The sequence below is a fragment of the Dermacentor variabilis genome, chromosome 2, assembly GCF_050947875.1.
Source record: "Dermacentor variabilis isolate Ectoservices chromosome 2, ASM5094787v1, whole genome shotgun sequence".
In the NCBI taxonomy this organism is placed as follows: Eukaryota; Metazoa; Arthropoda; class Arachnida; order Ixodida; family Ixodidae; genus Dermacentor; species Dermacentor variabilis.
The window spans coordinates 244,720,061-244,740,636 of NC_134569.1; the positions used below are offsets into that span (position 1 = coordinate 244,720,061).

Consider the following 20,576-nt stretch of genomic DNA (forward strand, 5'->3'; position numbering starts at 1 on the left):
TGATTTACATACAGTGAAGGGTCCAGAGCCAATTTGTGATTAATTAGATCATGTAAAAAATCTAGCGTGTGTTTCTGCCTTCGTTGTTCAAACGAAGGAATGTCGTTAGCCAACATCAACTCCGACGGGGAATCCGCACTTTTGAACTTAGAATAAATAAAACGAACAGATTTTCTCTGTATTCTCTCAAGTTTGTTAACATTGACTTTAGTATAGGGAGCCCATGCAACCCAAGCATATTCAAGATTTGGCCGGATATAGGTTAAGTAAGTGAGTAGCTTAACGTTTGAGGGGGCATTTCTTAGTTTGTGTCGCAGATAGGTTAGCTTCCGAAAGGCGGAAGAACATGTGTTGTGAATGTGAAGGTTCCAAGAAAATTTATTAGTGAACGTTACGCCAAGGTACTTGTAAGTCTCAACTTGCTTTAATGAAACAGATCCCATTTGATACGTGTACTCCAGGGGATTCTTTTTATGCTTTATGCGAAGAGAGACAGTTTTATCTATGTTTGCAGCCATGCCCCATTCTTAGCACCACAAAAATATATTATTCAAGGTAGTGTTAAGTTCCTTCTGATCATCCACGGAGTTAATAGTACGGAATACAACGCAGTCATCTGCAAACAGCCTTATTTGTGTTCCTGGTTCGACGACGGTAACAATGTCATTAATATATAAAAAAAAGAGCAACGGACCCAGGAAACTGCCCTGGGGAACACCTGAAGTGACTGGCAGATATCCCGAGTTGTGATATTCAACTGAAACATACTGTTGGCGATTATCCAGATGTTCTGTAATCCAGGTAATTATGATGTCCCGAAGGTTAATGTTTCTTAATTAACCTTCACTACTCCTAACGCTGTTAACCTTAATTTGCTGTCTTATTGGGACGCTAAGTACCTTATTTTACATAGGCGAGATAGCCCCGCACTCCCATAGAAACTGTAGCGGCGTGCAAATTCTAGCAGTGACTAAGATACAGTGATTCCTAATTAGCCTTTTGTGAATTACCCTATCGAATGCTTTACTGAAGTCCAAAAACACTGCATCAATTTGACCGTTGGCATCCAAAGCTTTGGCAATCGATTCAATTATTATTACTAATTGTGTGGTAGTGGAACAACCTTTTCTAGTTCACTTTAGCTCAAGTTCACTTTAGCTAGAAGAATTTTCTAATTTAGACGAGCGAATAAACCTCCGAACCTCACTGTATCGCGACCCTCAATAGCGTCAATTGAGGTGGACGCTGTATGCTCCATCACAAGTGAGGACTTGGGCTAAGAAAAGCAATTAAAATACGTTGTTAGTCACACCTACAAGAGTAGTGGTCAGCATATTCTCCAGTTAATCAGTCGCAAAGTGACAACGACGCAAAATAAGCATACCGAGCACAACAACACTACCCCTAACGCTGTTAACCTTAATTTGCTGTCTTATTGGGACACTAAGTACCTTATTTTACATAGGCGGGATAGCCCCGCACTCCCATAGAAACTGTAGCGGCGTGCAAATTCTAGCAGTGACTAAGATACAGTGATCATTATTTTGATTGCTTTCTGCAGTTTCTCATTTGTTTTGCTCCCTCAGCCGTAAGTGCGCCGCCGAAATCCCTGCGCCCGCTAGACTGTTGCGAAATTCGAACACGAGTACTTTGACGCTCCTCGGCGGCGACAGTAGCAAATGGCTCCTGAACTGCGCGCTCAAGAAGGAGTGCGCAGAAATGGATCAGCACATTGGAAACTCGCAGATGTGCCTTTTTTAGCGGCCGAGTATGTACGCCCGCTAGACTGTTGCGAAATTCGAACACGAGTACTTTGACGCTCCTCGGCGGCGACAGTAGCAAATGGCTCCTGAACTGCGCGCTCAAGAAGGAGTGCGCAGAAATGGATCAGCACATTGGAAACTCGCAGATGTGCCTTTTTTAGCGGCCGAGTATGTACGCCCACTAGTCATGCGAAGTGAGCCGAGACAGGGAACAGAGTTGCAAGCGCTCTTCGTCTGCAGTTTTCGGTTTGCAGGTCAGCGAAGTACGGAGGGCGCAGAGCAAGTACTCCCTCCAAGTTATCTCCGTCTTTCGAGTTCTTCCTCCTTCATGACATCGTAGGCACTTTTTGTTTAGACATGCAGCGCAGAACATGCGCCATGCAAATATACGTGAATGACACGACGGCGTAGCTGCTTCTCATGGGCAAGATGCCTTGCGAATCGATTAAAATAAGAAGAAAAGTAAATAATGGGGCTTTATTTTCCGAAGCCACGATCTGACTATGAGGCACACCGTAGTGGGGGACTCTGTAATATTTGGACAACTCGGGGTTCTTTAACGTGCACCTAGATCTAAGTACATGGTTCTTCTCGCATTTCGCCTCTATCAAAATGCTGCTGCCGTGGCCAGGATTCGATCCCTCGACCTCGTGCTTAGCAGCCCAACACCATAGCCACTAAGCAAGCAGGGCGGGTTCGTGCTTAGCTTACGAATCGATAGCTTGCGCATCGTTACCAAACGTTGCTTAAGAAAAATCTACCACAGCACTGCCAAGGGTTCGTCTATGGGTTCGTTGCACTTTTGAAAAAAAAAAAAACATTCCCACGATTCTCGGAATCGGCGTTCATGTGCAACCCTGCCGAAGTCGGCAGGCAGGATAAGAGCTCGTGGTGAAATTACTTCACGAGCACAGCTCAGTCGGCGCTCGTGAGATTCCAAATGTTGCTATAGCGAGCAGATGGCTTAGTGCGCACACTGACCATGGTTATACCGCTCCTGTCCGAGAAGTCAAGGGTGGGCACACGGTCGATGAGCCGGAATAACTTCTGGGCGGCGAGCCTGGCCTTGTGATAGTCGGGCGAGTAGGCCACTGCCTGGCCCACGATGGCCGTGCCCAGAATCACGCCTTCCACCACCCTGCCGGAGGAGAGCGGACGCTGCCACGAGAACTGTTGCGTCCAGCAAACTTGGAACCGTGCGTAGTCGATAAGAGGGGAGCAGCGCACGCCACGAGACGCAACATGTAACGATTGCGAGCTCCGCTGGACTTGCATACCGACTGTGTGTGCGGGCGAGTGTCAGCATTGGGTGTCATGTACGCTTACTTCCGAATGCTGATCACAGCCGTCGCACGAAAAGTATCATTAGAGAAATAGTGCTAACAATTTTGTTAGGTATTGTGATACGAGGAGTAAGAAAACAGGGAATCCTGTTTGCAGGTTATACATATAGAAGACAACGACAGAGCAGGCAAGTCCCTGACATCGTCGTCTTCTTCAGCCCCAAGAATGTACTCTCCTTCTTCGACGTTGTGTTGAGCGTTGTAACAATATTCATTTTGAACCATGTAAGGACGCGGTTGATAGAAAAAATTAGAGAGCAGACTATCCGACGGTGGTTACTTTAGTCGTCGGGATAAACACAACAATGGCGATTAGAATTTAATTTCATTAAATTGGCAGCGCGTGATTGACACTTGCAGTTCATTATTTTTGCCCATATGTGACTGATATCTCAAACCAAGCGCGCAAACGACTTATAAAGGAACCCGAACAAGGTGCATGCTGGCCTCAGCTGTAAAAAAACAAGGGCATCAAATTGTGCGCGTTTCCAGAATTTCCTGGAAATATTACTGGAGAGAACTCTGGGGGCATAGTGTCTACGGAAGCTGTAAGCATGCTGGCTGATGCCAGCATAGGATGACGCAAGAATAGGAATCAATTATAGGAATGATAGGTAAACGTTAAATTTCAGCTGCCATCATTGGTAGTAATGTAAGTATGTATTATTCAAGCATTGCAATAATTTGTATGGTAATACTTAGAACGCAGCAGGTGAACAATCAAACAGATCGACTGTCTCGATCTTATTACACCCTGCAGGTAAATTCCGTATTCATTACACACCTGCAAGCACTTTAGACAAACGTTCGAAGTTTCGGCAGATCAGTTACCTTACATTAGCTTATAATATAGTGTTCTAAGAGGCCTGCGTTGCTTTATACTCACTGAACGTCTTGAATGAAACATTTAGTGATTTTGCAGAAAATTCTGCAGGAATATAGGGACTTTATGTCGCACTTTAGTGACATGCTTAAAAAAATTTGGCAACACTGCTTGCAAATCTCTACACACAGGCAGCGCTTGTGCTGTGTGCGAACGGCGATGGTGCAAGTGTGTCTCGAGTTTACGCATCGCAGTTCTCGCGTAAGTTCTATTTGTCGTGCAGTGAAGCATAGAGCGCTGTATATGTGCACGATCACATGTCTCGTGTTCAGGCCTAGCCGGTACGTAGTTTGTGATTTACCGTGAAGTGGCCGTCAACTCCTGGTGACAACATGGATATATGAACGCCAATGATGTACATCTGCTTAGCGCAAGTTCTTTAACATCACTGAGACGCTTCTCTGGGGCCTGAAGAATCACATCTAACCATCTCGTATACCGGCTACTCTGCTTTCCCTTATCTTTCGCTTTAGCTAGCATTAATTTACGTCCCATTGAACCGGCAGCCCGCATGACATGACCAAAATAATAAAGCTTTACTTTCAGGACCTTTGGTTCGAAGGAAGATTCGGGTTTTATCTCAATTATGATTTAAACATTGGTTCGCTTGGCAGGCCATGTTATCCTTAAGACTACGCCAGCACCAGAGCTCGAAAGAACCAAGTTTCGTTGTTTCATATTTCGGCAAGGTCCACGATTCACGCCCGAACATCATCAGAAGAGAAACTGGAGCGTTAATCCGCGACTTTTAGTTTTATAAGGCTAACATTCTTGTCTTTCACAACATTTGAAAGTAGAGCCTGTGTTCTCTGTTCTAGTGATATTCTCCGCTGAATTTCTTTACTTAGTAGAGCTGCAATCTTTAGCTCTTCTGGATTGCAAAAACGTGGTGTTCTAAAAAACCTATCATTTTGTTGTTAATATCAATCGACTGCTGAACTGTTGTTATAATTTATAATGTTTAGGAAAAGACCAGCATCCTTGCTTTGTTCTTTCACCTGAAGAACGAAGGTCCTCTTAAAGTGCTTTGTTTCTTCGTGCCACTATCATCATCATCATCATCATCATGTTTTATGTCCACTGCAGGACGAAGGCCTCTCCTTGCGATCTCCAATTACCCCTGTCCTGCGCCAACCGATACCAACTAGCGCCCGCGAATTCCCTAACTTCATCGCTCCACCTAGTCTTTTGTCGTGCTCGATTGCGTTTTCCTTCTCTTGGTACCCATTCTGTAACCCTAATGGTAGAACGATTATCTAACCGGCGCATTACATGACCTGCCCAGCTCGATTTTTTTTCTCTTGATGTCAATTAGGATATCGTCTATACCCGTTTGCTCTTTGATCCAAACCACTCTCTTTCTTTCTCTTAACGTTATGCCTAGCAATTATCGTTCCATCGCTCTTTGCGCGGTCCTTAACTTGTTCTCAAGCTTCTTTGTCAGTCTCCGAGTTTCTGCTCCATATGTCAGCGCTGGTAAAATGCACCAATTGTGCACCTTCCTTTTCAATGATAATGGTAAGCTTCCACTCAGGAGCTGGCCATGTCTGCCGTATGCGATCCAGCCCATTTTTATTCTTCTGTGAATTTCCTTCTCATGGTCAGGGTTCCCCGTGATTAATTGACCTACCTAAACGTAGTGCTTCACACACTGTAGAGGCCGACTGGTGATCTTGAACTCTTGTTCCTTTGCCCGGCTATTTATTGTTATCTTTGTCTTCTGCGTATTAATCTTCAACCCCATCTTGCACTCTCTCTGTGAAGGTCCTCAGTCATTTGTTGTAACTCGTCTGCATTGTTACTGAATAGAACAATGTCATCGGCAAACCGAAAGTTGCTTAGATATTCGCCGTCGATCTTTACTGCTAAACCTTCCCAGTTCAATAGCTTGAATACTACTTCTAAGCACGCAGCGAATAGCATTGGAGAGATTGTGTCCCCCTGTCTTACCCTTTTCTTTATAATTATCTTCCTGCTTTTATTGTGTAGAATTAAGGTAGCTGCAGAACTTCTGTAGATGTTTTCCAAGGTATTTACTTAAGCGTTCTGTACTCCTTGATTACGTAATGCCGTTATGACTGCTGGCATTTCTACTGAGTCAAATGCCTTTTCGTAATCTATGAAAGCCCTATAGAGAGGCTTGTTGTACTCTGCGGATTTCTCGATAACCTGATTGATGACATGAATGTGATCCATTGTAGAGTATCCCTTCATGAAGCCAGCCTGTTCCCTTGGTTATCTAAACTCCAGTGTTGCGCTTATTCTAGTGGATAATATTTTGTAAATATTTTATATAGTACTGGGAATAAGCTAATGGGCCTATAATTTTCAATTCTTTAACGTCTTCCTTTTTTGGATTAGTATAATGTTTGCATTCTTCCAGTTTTCTGGGACCTTCGCAGTCGATAGACACTTCGTATAAAGAACCACCAGTTTTCAAGCATTTTATCCACTCCATCTTCTATGAAATCGACTGTTATTCCATCTTCTCCTGCCGCTCTTCCTCGTTTCATGTCTTGCAAGACCCTTCGGACCCCATCGCTAGTTATAGGAGGAGTTCCTGTATACTGTTCATTACTGTTTCTAATTGAGGTATCCTGACTCCTCTGGGCACTGTACAGGTCAGTATAGAATTCTTCCGCTGCTTTTACTATATCTTCGAGATTGCTGATGATATCACCCTGCTTATCTTTCACTGCATATATCTTGGTTTTTCCTATTCCAAGTTTCTTTCTGACCGATTTGAGGCTGCGTCCTTTTTTTACGGCTTCTTCAGTCTTTCTCACGTTATAGTTTCGAATATCCCTTATTTTCGCTGTGTTGATCAGTTTTGACAGTTCCGCGAATTCTATCGCATCTCTTGAGTTGGACACTTTTCATTTTTTTGTGGTTTCTTTATTAGGTCCTTTGTTACTTGGGAGAACTTGCCTACATATTGCCTTGGTTCCTTGCCTCCCACTTCAACTGCTGCCCCTGAAGCCAACCTAGTTACGGTTTCATTCATCAGCTCTATGTCAGCATCATCTCTCTGTTCTAAGGCTGCATATTTGTTTGCAAATACCAGCCTGAATTTGTCTTCCTTTATCCTTACTGCCTCTAAGTTGACCTGTTTCTTGTTCACCAATTTAGCTCTTTCGCTCTTCAAATTGAGGTGAATCCTAGCACTCACTAAACTATGATCACTGCGCTTTACCCTACCTATCACGTCTACATCCTGCACAATGCTGGGATCAGCAGAAAGTATGAAGTCAATTTCATTTCTTGTTTCACCATTAGAGCTTTTTAAGGTCCACTTTCTGTTGCTACGCTTTCTGAAAAAGGTGTTCATTATTCGAAGCTTATTCCTTTCTGCGAATCGTACCAGCATCTCTCCTCTAGCGTTCGTAGAATCAACGCCGTAGTTTCCAATTGCTTATTCGCCAGCCTGCTTTCCCCCCACTTTTGCATTGAAGTCGCCCATTACTACAGTATATTGAGTTTGCACTTTTCTCATCAGTAATTCAAAATCTTCCTAAAGCTGGTCTACTTCCTCATCATCGTCACTGGGTGTTGGAGCGTAGGCTTCTACTACCTTTAATCTATACCTCTTATTAAGTTTGATTACGACTACAGCTACCCTCTCATTAACACTGTCGAATTCGTCAGTGTTGCTCGCTATATCCTTATGGATTGGGAATCCTACCTCGTATTGCTTCTTATCTGGGAGGCCTCTGTAGCAGAGGACATGTCCGTTACTCAGCAGTGTGGAAGCCTCACCAGTTCTTCCAATCTCACTAAGGCCGATGATATCCCAAACAATGGCTGATAATTCCTCAAGGAGTCCTATTAAGCTAGCCTCACTCGAGAGGGTTCGGGTATTAAAACGTTGCAAGGGTCATTTCCATTGGCGGCCTGTCCCGTTACATCGATTCTTAGCACCCCCTGCTACGCTACAGGTCTGAACGCCGCCTTGGCCAGGTGCTCCGCAGCTGCTGGGGACTGAGGGCCATACATTTGGAGTCGCACGTGCGCAATGGTTCCATCATCGTGGTTTCGGAGTCACGCGTACGCATGCGGCCATGAACGCGGCTAGATATACGATACATTTTCGGCGAACTTGAACAGTATTTAAATGTAGTGTGAAAAAAAGATGAGAAGAAATAAACTTTCAGCGCTTAACGGGAATTAACTGGTAGCGTGTTCAAGGCGGTACACCAAGCAACTCACGGTCTCGGCTGCCTGTCCAATGCATCGGAGAAGTCTTTCCGAAGGAGACGGACCTGGTACTGATATGCCGCGCAAGGCTGAGACGTCGAATGTGAGGAGGGTGCATTGACTTAGACTTTCGCTCAAAGGCAAATTTTCAGTGGCGAGACGGGCTGCCAAACAATAGTTCTGAGCCGCGCGTAAAATATGCGACCTTGGAAGCGGCCCTGCTCTATGGTTGGAAAGCGCTTAATCGACGCCTCCTTTAAGCTACAGCGTGCAAAGGAAAACCCGCGACACTAATATAAGTGCGAGTGTAGAGAAAATATATGGGTGCGAACTACGACCCTTTTTTACATGATGAAGATCTGTATTGTGAACTTTGCTACTGCTGTCACTGCGTGATTTTTCTTATGATGTGCATGATACTGTAAACCATCTCATGATATTTTCTTATCCTTTCGCTCGACAATGATCTTTTTCGTTTTTTTCTCTGTAGTACAGAGCCCATACTACTATTCGTGTTTCGAATAATATTAACGTGCACGATGCGCTCGATTTGATAGCCGAAAGGGGCATCCCAGTAGGTACAGTCGGCAACGAGCTTCGAGGAGTTATTGCAGCTCCTTCCGCAAATATTACATGCCGAGAAACCTCTTTGATATGTCCGCGATAGAAGTATTTTCCTGATCACGATGGATAACTCAATATAGACCGATTACTTACCTATATTCCTGCAGTTTTCACTCTTATTGACACTTTCAACTCACAGTTTCCGACTGCACATTCTGTGTGTAAAACAATAAATACAGAGCGACAATGCAAGCTTACTTGATCATATTTTGGACCTTGAACTAATATGTGCTATTACCATTCGTCTTAGCAAGCGCTCTTTGTTCTTTGTAAGGGTTTTTTTTGCACAATTTTGCAGGTGTTCGGAGTTCTCGTTTTCCTTCGAATTCCCATATTCTAGAGCTTGTAGTGATAATCTGAGTCAAGGGCTTTCTTACAGTTGATGAAACAAAAATTCAAATGTTCTTGGGTATTCTTTACGGCATTCCGTCATCCCTTTCATGATTGCGATGTGGCCCCTGGTACCGCGCCCTTTTCTTAACCCTGCTTGCTCTACCGCCATCTCTTTCCATGTATGGGTCTAAGCTTTTCTGCATTATTTAGAGGAGTAGTTTACTTATGAGAGACATTAAGGCAGCGATTATATAGTTTGGTTATTAACTTGCATCTCATTTTTAAAAAGCGCAATAAAAGTAGATGTCTGATTTTATTCTGCTGCCGTACAAATTTGTGGACCTAATTTAGTGATTCAGTTTGTTCATTCTGGTCCAGTCTTCTGGACAATTTTAATGGGGACGTTGTCTGGACCATTTGCGATCCCTGCAGGTAATTGCTGTAAAACTCATCTATCTTCGTCCTCTAACGCCCTTGCTTGTAGCTCTTATACGATATCTACTGAAAACTGTTCCTCTATTTCATTTTTTAAACAGATGTTCTCTGTATTCCTTTCATATTGCTACGGGATAGTATTTCCAATGACGAAGAGCCGAGCAGTAAGAAGATGACGACGACGATTTGAAGCTAGCGCGGGCTGTTGCCTCTTGGCCAAGCGCAGCGTATTTTCTTGTAAATATACTTGTACATAGCTTTTCGTCTGCGCCTTCCTCCGTAACATATATGGTGGAGGTGGACGTTCCCTGTACCTCGTCACGGAGCTTCGCAGTGGACGGTAGGTCGAGCCTTCCTTCATGGCTCCCGGCGACGACAACCCGACTCCGCTGGCTCCGACACCTGCTGCCACCTCGACGACCTACATCACTTTCCCTGCTCCCCGTGATCCTGGCGTATTCTCGGGCAAAGATGGGGAAGACGTCGATGACTGGATCAGCCTGTATGAACACGTCAGCCGCAATAACCGGTGGGACCCTACTATTATGCTCGTCAACTTAGTCTTTTACCTCGGTGGCACACCTAGAGTTTGGTATCGCACGCACGAAGATGAGCTCACCAGTTGGGATTCACTTAAGACACAGCTTCGAGACTTGTTCGGCAACCCGTACGGTCACCAACTTGCCGCGCAGAAGGCGCTTTCCGGCCGTGTGCAGACGTCAACAGAGCCCTATGTCACGTACATTCAGGACGTGTTGGCTCTGTGCCGCAAAGTTGACACTCACATGAGTGAGTCCGACAAGGTTGCCCACATCCTCAAAGGCATTGCCGATGACGCCCTCAACTTGCTCGTTTGCAACAACGTAGCGACGGTGGATGCTGTTATAAAAAAGTGCCGCCGCCTGGAACTCGCTAAAAGCCGACGTATTGACCAGCAGTTTTCCCGTCTGCCCAACACCCCAGTGACATCTTCCTGTGCCGACACTCCTCGTCCCAACAACACTGCCGATGTTACCAGGGTCGTCCGGCGTGAGATCGAGGCCGCATATCCGGCGGCCTTCGACTCCAGTCCCACCAACACATCTGCAGTCACGGTCTCACTGATCCTGGCAGTTGTCCGCCAAGAGTTCGAAAACATGGGTCTTCACACCATCTGCTCGGGCCATCGTCCTGATACCCGCCCGGCTTCTTCGATTCCGCCCCGTCCCGCATCTTCTTACCCACCACGTTTCCGCAACCCATCTGAATGGCGCACTGCTGATGACAAGCCCATTTGTTTCCACTGCCATCGAATCGGGCACATTTCTCGGCACTGTCGCAGTCGCTGGAGTTCCCCGACCCGGCCTACTTATACTGCCTACTCTCGCCCCCCAGGTGGCCCTTCTCGTCCCTATGCCGCACGCTCCGATAACGCCGCCGCTGATTCTCCTGCACCGAACCGCTCCTATTCTCGTTCGCCTTCGCCCCAACGACGACAATCTCGCCCTCCCCAGCTCCATCGCTCCTATTCGCCGACTCCCTTCGGACGCCGCTCCCAGCCGGAAAACTAGACGATGCAGCACCTCGAGGTGACGCTGCATTGCTCTCTACGCCGCCAAATCCTCTACTGACGTTGCCCACTCATCTGAACCTTCTTGACATGCAAGTCGACGGTGTTTCTGTGTCTGCACTCATAGACACTGGGGCGCATTTGTCCGTAATGAGCGCTGACCTTCGTAACCGGCTCAAGAAAATTATCACACCCGCCACGACGCCTGTTGTCCGTGTCGCCGATGGCGGAACAGCCCCCGTAATTGGTATGTGTACCGCCCGCGTCTCTTTCGCCGATCGCTCAACAATCGTGCTATTCACAGTCATCGCTCACTGTCCCCACGACATCATCCTCGGCTTAGACTTCCTCTCCGCACATTCTGCTCTCATCGATTGCTCCGCCAGTACTCTCCGCCTCGACGTGCCTGTTCTGGATCCCGCTGAACAACTCCCTACTCGCCTCAGTTCCGTCGACTTCGTTCGCTTGCCATTTTCGGCACTGACTTACGTTGACTTCGTGTCATCCCCACCAGTCCCCGACGGTCACTACATCGCGGCTACTATGCAAGACGTCCTCCTTACACACGGGATCACAGTACCTCATACAGTTTTATCTATTACGGCGAATTGCGTCTGCCTGCCAGTGGTCAATTTTGGCTTGACGACACAAGTGCTGCCACGTGGGATGTCTCTGGCCCAACTTTGCTCATTCGAGGATCACTCTGTAGCATCGATTTTAGTAGACGACCATTCAGCCGATCCTCCTCTACCGTCGCAGTGGGCAACTTGTACCATCGCCAACTTAGAGAAAATGATTGCAGCCGACATGCCTTCCGAGCACGCTCGTGCGCTCTACCGCGTGCTGATTTCCTACCAAGATAGTTTTGACTTGAACGATCGTCCTTTGGCCCAAACAACAGCTGTAAAACATCGCATTAATACCGGCGATGCCCCTCCTATTCATCGCCGCCCGTATCGAGTATCACCAGCTGAGCGTCAAGTTATTCACACCGAAGTTCGCAAAATGCTTGCCAAGAACATTATTGAACCGTCATGTAGTCCATGGGCGTCACCTGTTGTGCTGGTAAAAAAGAAGGAGGGCTCATGGCGCTTTTGCGTGGATTATCGGTATCTTAACAAGGTTACCAAAAAGGACGTGTATCCCCTACCTCGGATTGATGACGCCCTTGACTGCCTCCACGGTGCTCGCTATTTCTCCTCTATTGACCTTCGCTCCGGCTATTGGCAGCTTGCCGTGGACGATCTCGACCGCGAGAAGACTGCCTTTGTAACACCCGACGGTCTTTATCAATTCTAAGTGATGTCGTTCAGTCTATGTAACGCTCCTGCCACTTTTGAACGCATGATGGACTCCCTTCTTCACGGTTTCAAATGGTCCACGTGCCTGTGCAACTTGGACGACGTTATAGTATACTCCTTAACATTCGCTACGCACCTCGAGCGTCTCTCAGCAGTGCTGGACGTTTTTCGGCGAGCCGGTCTGCAACTCAACGCATCGAAGTGACAATTCGGCCGTCGCCAGATTACCGTCCTTGGACATCTCGTTGACGCGAACGGAGTGCAACCGCACCCAGGCAAGATCCATGCTGTTACGCACTTCCCTGTTCCAAAGTGTGTCAAGGATGTGCGTAGCTTCATCGGCCTTTGCTCGTACTTCCGCCGTTTCGTGAAAAATTTCGCGGCCATAGCACGACCACTAACCGAGCTTTTGAAAAAAGACGCCCCTTTCCAGTGGGGCGATAACGAGGCCTCTGCATTCTCGCATCGACCTTCTCACAACGCCTCCCGTTATGGCTCATTTCGATCCTTCTGCGCCTACCGAAGTCCGTACTGATGCCAGCGGTCACGGTATTGGCGCAGCACTGGCACAACGCCAGCGTGGCCACGACCGTGTTATCGCTTACGCCAGCAGGCTCCTCTCGCCCGCGGAGCGCAACTATTCCATTACTGAGCGTGAGTGTCTGGCCCTAGTTTGGGCGGTTGCGAAGTTCCGCCCATACTTATATGGCCGACCCTTTTCCGTTGTCACAGACCATCACGCGCTTTGCTGGTTATGCTCATCGAAAGACCCTACAGGAAGACTTGGTCGCTGGGCCTTGCGCCTCCAAGAATATTCGTTCTCTGTCACCTACAAATCTGGCCGACTACACAAGGACGCTGACTGCCTGTCTCGCGACCCGGTAGACGAGTCTGACGACGCCGGCCGTAGTACCGCCGACGGCATTTTCTCTGTGTCTGCCTTCGCTAACATCGCCGATGAGTAGTACCGAGACCTATCACTGCGAGCACTTATCGAGCGTCTGCGCTCTACACCTACCGACGCATCCGTTCGCCGATATGTCCTCCAGGGCGGCATTCTGTACCGAAGGAGCTTCCTTCCTGATGGCCCTGATCTTCTTGTCGTGCCAAAACATCTACGACAGACTGTGCTCTTTGAGATGCATGACGAACCCACTACAGGACATCTTGGGGTAATCCGCACGTACGACCGCGTCCGCCGCCGCTTCTGTTGGCCTGGTCTCGCTCGCTCCGTCCGACGCTATGTTGCTGCCTGTGATCCCTGCCAGCGTCGGAAAACACCTCAGGTGCTACCTTCCGGTTATTTACAGCCGATCACCGTCCCTGTGGAACCGTTCTTTCGTGTTGGATTAGAACTCCTCGGTCCCTTTCCCACGTCATCCTCTGGGAACAAATGGGTAGCCGTCGCAACTGATTACGCCACCCGATACGCTATCACGCGAGCTCTCCCTACCAGTTGCGCCACTGACGTCGCGGACTTTCTCTTGCGTGACATTATCTTAGTGCATGGCGCCCCGCGACAGCTGCTTACTGACCGTGGTCGTAACTTCTTCTCGAAAGTTATCGCCGACATTGTGCGTTCCTGCTCTATTCAAGACAAGCTGACTACCTCACACCATCCTCAAACCAATGGCCTGACAGAGCGGTTAAGCCGTACGCTTACCGACATGCTGTCCAAGTACGTTTCGAAGGACCACCACGACTGGGACGTTGCCCTTCCTTACGTCACATTTGCTTATAATTCTTCTCGGCACGACACCGCCGGATTTCCTCCATTTTATCTACTCTACGGTCGCGAACCGACCTTGCCCCTTGACACGGTACTTCCTCCTGCTGCGATCTCAACAACCGAGTATGCGCGCGACGCCATCCCTCTCGCCGACCATGCACGCCAGCTTGCCCGTGCTCGACTGACGGACTCGCAAACCACGCAGCAGCGTCAGTAGAACGCCCGCCACCGTGACGCACAGTTTTCGTCTGGTGCACTCGTGCTCCTGTGGTCGCCCTCTCCTCACGTCGGACTTTCCGAAAAGCTCCTTTCGCGATACACAGGGCCCTACCGCGTGCTGCGCCTGGTGACGCCTGTGACTTACGAAATTGCTCCTGTGAGCTCAACCTCGTCATCTACTCTGGCATCTACTGATGTCGTGCACGTCAGTAGGCTCAAGACCTACTACACTGCTTCAGACTCCGGCCTTTAGTCGCTCCGGGACGGCGCTTTTGCCGCCGGGGGTAGTGCTACGGGATAGTATTTCCAATGACGAAGAGCCGAGCGGTAAGAAGACGACGACGACGATTGGAAGCTAGCGCGGGCTGTTGCCTCTTGGCCAAGCGCAGCGTATTTTCTTGTAAATATACTTGTACATAGCTTTTCGTCTGCGTCTTCCTCCGTAACAATATTTTCGGTGTCTTCCACCATCGCAAAATTGTTTCCCTGCGTTTTATTGACGCGGTGATTTTTTCGTTGAAGAACCCCTGTAACTTAATTAACATCGTTGTCGAGGTCTCTTCTTCTTCCCTTCGACTTACTTTCCTTGATTTTTGTTTACACTGTGCCCTTAAGTGCTCTTGCTTGTCCGTTCATGTCTGCTTTTGAAATTCAAGCAACAAACTGTGGATATGTTCAACTGTAAAACAATGGACCACATCCTTTCCGCAAGACTACGCCAGTTCGTTCCTGCTTTCGGCGTGGGACATTTTCTGTGATGCAGGTCGACTGGGAAACCACAGTTTTAGCTTCGACTGTGAAACCGGAGTTTTAGCTTCGAGTGAACGTAAACGTAAGTCTTTACCGCATTATTAACTATATTATGGTGAGGAACCATGCTACCAAAGATGCCAGTATGATGGAATACTTCAAGGTGGTAGAAACAAGATCGTTAGGAAGACACGTCATCAGGCCTCAAAAATATGAGCAGCAAGAGGGACAGACTCAAGCATGTGCACATCTGCTAACGTAAACTCGCGCGTTTTTTTGTCTTCATTGACAAATTTTTTGTCTACTTTTGCTTAACGGAGCCCTAGCAGAGGCGTATCAGTCGGCATCGCTGTTGGGGTGGGAAACATGTCCGGTGTGAAAGCACGCAACAAAAAGAAATCGAAGTTATCTTTTAAATGGACTTTTGGGAGCGGTGACTGGAAGGATTGCGTTTTCCGGTGTGAACGTCTGTAGTCAAGACATACTTCGTGGTTTACAGTAGTGAGTGGAAGTCCTCAAGTGGCGACTACTGATGTCCATGCAAGGCAATGGAAACGTGTTTCTTAATCCACGAGCGGTACGAGATAGTCGATAATAATGCGGAGCGCTAACCACGACTCAAAAATCTCGTTTGCCATAATGACAGCTATGCTGAAGAGAATGAAGAATCAACGCTTCAATTTGATCTTTGTGTCCACCAAGGATTTCTAAGGCCTCAACCTTTCATGGCTCCTTTTTTCTTTTTTTTTAGATAGGCATTGTGAATGTTACTCCCCGTTTTCAAACACCCTCTCCGCGCAGCTACTATCGCCGTCCGCGCTACAAAGCGAAGGCTTACTTGAGGAGGCTCCCGAATTGGAGGTCGCATTGTCCAACGAGGAGGCTGCCATAAAGCAGCGACGTCGCGTACGCCATCGACGGGATGCACTGCGCCACGCCGAACGTGAATCCGCGCACGATCGCCTTGCGCTTCATGATCCTGCGCCACCGGAACAACGTGGTTCGGTCATCACGACAGGGAGCGAACTATCGATACGCTGACAAAACCGAGTTGGGCCTCTTGGGCTTTTCAGCGACACTCGTATATTGGCCGAGATGGTGGAAATGTGCTACATTAAACGAACGAAGCTAAGGCACATTCTTTCGTGAGGTTGATGGGTTCTTTTTCCTCCCTTACGTAGAGTGGCCTCTCTCTAGAGTGATCGAGTGGCAGGATAACTGAATAGCTTTAAGAAAAATAGGGACAGACATAGAAACACGTGCCGCTGTCGCCATCTTTTTAGCTCTATTGAGGTTCCCAGTATGAAATACCGACTAGTCCTAACCAATGCCTTGGCAAGTGGCGCATTTCCGGTGAATTTTTACCGAAGTTAGACTACCAGGGCCACAGATAGGTAGTACCTTTAGGTACAAGAATTTTTTCACTTACTACTGACTTCAACCACTGAAATAGTTATCACGCCAGTACAAAATTGCCAGCAATAAAAATACGATTTTCGCTCCAGGCCACGTTAGCCGCAAGCCCTGTTTGTGAATTTGTCCCATTTCCCAATGAGGACGCGCTGTTAAAGGGACTGAAAACCAATTTTCATGGTGCCCATTCTTTTAGTGCAATGGGAAGCTAGAATGTCTAATGATGCATTGCTAACACGGAAATCGGCATGGAAACTTTTTTCAGAATTTTCGATTTGCAGTGAGGATGTAGTCGTTCACGGGAAGAGTGCTAAAAACGGTTACAAGTGAGCGCGATCTCGAATATACACCGGTATTAGTGGGAGGAAAACAAGTGTGGTCATAGCTGTAACAAAGTATGATTTTGACGTAATAGCTCTGCAGAAACTCGCAAGGTGGAGAGAACTAATTATTAAAGGCAAAATGAGGCATCCACCCCATCAAAGCAATTGCTACAAAGGAAACCCAACGGGTTCCCTCGAAAGGAAAGCTTTGCAGTTCAAGAAAAAAAAAAGAACTTAAATTGCGAGGCCTTCTTCCGAGGAACCCATTCGGTTCCCTATGTAGCAATTGCTATGATGCGGTGCATCCCTCTTTATTAAAGTATTATTTTGTTTATCAAGTCGACGTTCCTGCGATTCATGTTTTCCGAGTTGTTAAATTATGTATGCGATAGTATCTACGTGTTTTCGTAGGTAGTGCTTTGGTATTTAACCGGTCAAAACGAAACCAATCGGAACGAAAACAAAACGGTGCCGTTACACATGGTGCGGAGTTCAGAAAGTTGCCCTAGCCACCCGTGCGTTTTGGTTTGCAAAGCATAGAATAATGCGCGAGCGTCTGATAACATACCAACTGCAATTTTAAGCAATAATTATGCTGTACTTAACAGTCGACTTACGTACAGTAATATCATAGAATCCATCCGAAGTACCAAGATTTCACCGCCAGGTCTCGCCATATACTGGTTTTGAGACTTTCTTTGCCATCTTAATATTGTAATTCCTATGTAAACTGCGAACAGCGTCCTTTCATTTCCATCAACGTCTAACAGCACGTTCTGGCCAGTTGTCAGCCCCTTTAACTACGACTTATACCTAGCACTTATAAGGAACACTGTAACAGTACCGGCTTCGTGCGTCTTCTACAGAGGCAAGTAAGGCTCACAATTTGCAGTAGCAGCCCTTCCTCTGCTTCAAAACAGAAAAGCACCCGTGGGTCTTTGCCAAATACACCGCATAAATTTACACATTGCTGAAGAAATATAGGTGCAGAATTGCGCGGAAAACTGATGTGCCAAACAGTACCAAACCTAACTGTATATTAAGTTTGTATAATATTCTATGCAACTAGTAAAACACTGCCGTTGGCGGTTTTTCAATTAGTGGCATAAATCACCGCAGCTTTAGTTTGTACCAAGTCAACTTGACACTACACAAAACGTGAATTCGCATCATTTTCACTATTATAGTATAAAAACTGCAAAGACCATGCGATGAATAATGTTAAACGTTATGCGTCATCATCATCAACAACATCATCATCATCAACCAGGCTATGCCCACTGCAGGGCTTCTCCCGTACTTCTCCAACTATCCCGGTCATGTGCTAATTGTGGCCATGTTATTCCTGCAAACTTCTTAATCTCATCCGCCCACCTAACTTTCTGCCGCCCCCTGCTACGCTTCCCTTCCCTTGGGATCCAGTCCGTAACCCTTTATGACCATCGGTTATCTTCCCTCCTCATTACATGTCCGGCCCATGCCCATTTATTTTTCTTGATTTCAACGAAGATGTCATTAACCCGCGTTTCTCCTCTCACCCAATCTGTTTTCTTCACCCATCATTCTTCTTTCCATAGCTCGTTGCGTCTTCCTCAATTTAAGTAGATCCCTTTTCGTAAGCCTCCAGGTTTCTGCCTCGTAGGTGAGCACTGGTAAGACACAGCTGTTGTACACTTTTCCCTTGAGGAATAATGGCAACCTGCTGTTTATGATCTGAGAATGCCTGCCAAACGCACCCCAGCCCATTTTTATTCTTCTGATTATTTCAGTCTCATGATCCAGATCCGCGGTCACTACCTGCCCTAAGTAGATGTGTTCCCTTACCACTTCCAGTGCCTCGCTACCTATCGTAAACTGCTGTTCTCTTCCGAGACTGTTAAAGATTACTTTAGTTTTCTGCAGATTAATTTTTAGACCCACTCTTCTACTTTGCCTGTCCAGGTCAGTGAGCATGCATTGCAATTGGTCCCCTGAGTTACTAAGCAAGGCACTATCATCAGCAAATCGCAAGTTACTAAGGTATTCTCCATTAACTCTCATCCCCAATTCTTCCCAATCCAGGTCTCTGAATACCTCCCGTAAACACGCTGTGAATAGCATTAAAGAGATCGTATCTCCCTGCCTGTTGCTTTCGTTATGGAGGACTACTGTGGTTCCGGAGCCGCTACAGATATCTCTCAGTATTTTTGCATACGGCTCGTCTACACCCTAATTCCGTAATGCCTGAACGACTGCTGAGGTTTGGAATGAATCAAACTCTTTCTCGTAATCAATGAAAGATGTATATAAGGGTGGGTTATATTCCGCACGTTTCTCTATCACCTGATTGATAGTGTAAATATGTTCTATTGTTGAGTAGCCTTTACGAAATTTTGCCTGGTCATTTGGTTGACAGAAGTCTAAGGTGTTCCTGATTCTATTTGGGATTGCCTTAGTAAGTACTTTGTAGGCAACGGACAGTAAGCTGATCGGCCTATAATTTTTCAAGTCTGGTGTCCCCTTTCTTATGGATTAAGATCATGTTGGCCTTCTTACAAGATTCCGGTACGCTTGAGGTCATGAGAGATTGCGTATACAGGGTTGCCAGTTTTTCTAGCTGCCCTCCATCCTTCAAAAAATCTGCTGTAACCTGATCCTGCTTTTGTACGTCTCCATTTTTTGTCGTTTCCCTAATTTTGTTCCACCGATCTTCCAGTCTCCTTTTCCCCAGCTGCTTTCTCCCTTTGCATAGCTCCCAAGGCTTTCTTTACTTCTTCCTGCGTTACTTGTGGGATGTCATATTCCGAGTATATGCGTATTCGGAATCACACGCGACTTCTTTTCACCGTGCTTAAATGTGGGTATACGGCTTCCACCTCTGGCTGCTACCTCTGACCTCCCATCTTCCAAGCACTCTCATTTCCGAAGAGGTCGCTTCTGCACACCATTAGCCACCTGCAGCCGCGACTCTCAACCCTGCGCTGGCAGTGCAGCCTGTCACCACGCCTCTCATCTATGCGCAGCTAGTCCTACCTGTGGCCGCGCCTCTTACGTACGCGTAGGCAGTACGCAGGCCTCTGCCGGCGCCTTTCTCGACCCAGTCCCAACCGGTGCCACCAGAAGCCCATGCTGCATCTTGGACCGCACCGAGAACTAATCGTTGGAGGACACCTGACAATCGTCCCATCTTTTATTCCTGCTGCACTCCCGGACACGTCGCCCAACATTTCCGCCGTTTTCCTCAAGCGTTCGGCGACGCCTCTCGGCCTTTCCAGTACGGCTGCCAGCACTTTCGCCAATACGCCGCTCCTTCCCCCCCGCCGTATGCTCGTTCTGACTTCCCAGAACTTCCGTCGCGTCACTCGCCATCACCTCGCGGACGCTCGCTCTCCCCAATGCGTCGGCGAACCGCATCATCCGACCAGCAAAACTGAACGTCACAGTTCAAGAGGCAGGAACTGCGCCCCGTTTGAACTGTAAGTCCTCGCATCTGTCCAGCTAACGTGGTCGAAATTCCTCTAGAAGGTGTTCCTGAATTCGCTTTTGTGGATACCGGCGGAGCCGTTTCTCTGATAGCCGCCAAACTGTGCCGTTCAGTGCGCAAGATGACCACGCCGCTTTCTGGACTGTCGCTTCATACGGCAAGCGCGCAGCACATCACTCCGCACGCAGCCTGTACTGTACGTGTGCTTATTCACGACATTGTTTATATCGTCAAGTGTATTGTTCTTCCCGCCC

General features: G+C 47.3%; 1 protein-coding gene across 1 annotated transcript in view; it reads right to left on the reverse strand.

The window, feature by feature from the left end:
* LOC142570743 (phosphatidylcholine translocator ABCB4-like) overlaps positions 1–20,576 on the reverse strand; it is a 90,319-nt gene that overhangs the window by 34,040 nt on the left and 35,703 nt on the right. Inside the window, exons 3-4 of the mRNA XM_075679085.1 lie at positions 15,962–16,102; positions 2,745–2,901 (exon numbers count right to left, since the gene is read on the reverse strand). Coding sequence (XP_075535200.1) covers positions 2,745–2,901; positions 15,962–16,102 — 298 coding nt within the window. The remainder of the gene's footprint in view (positions 1–2,744; positions 2,902–15,961; positions 16,103–20,576) is intronic.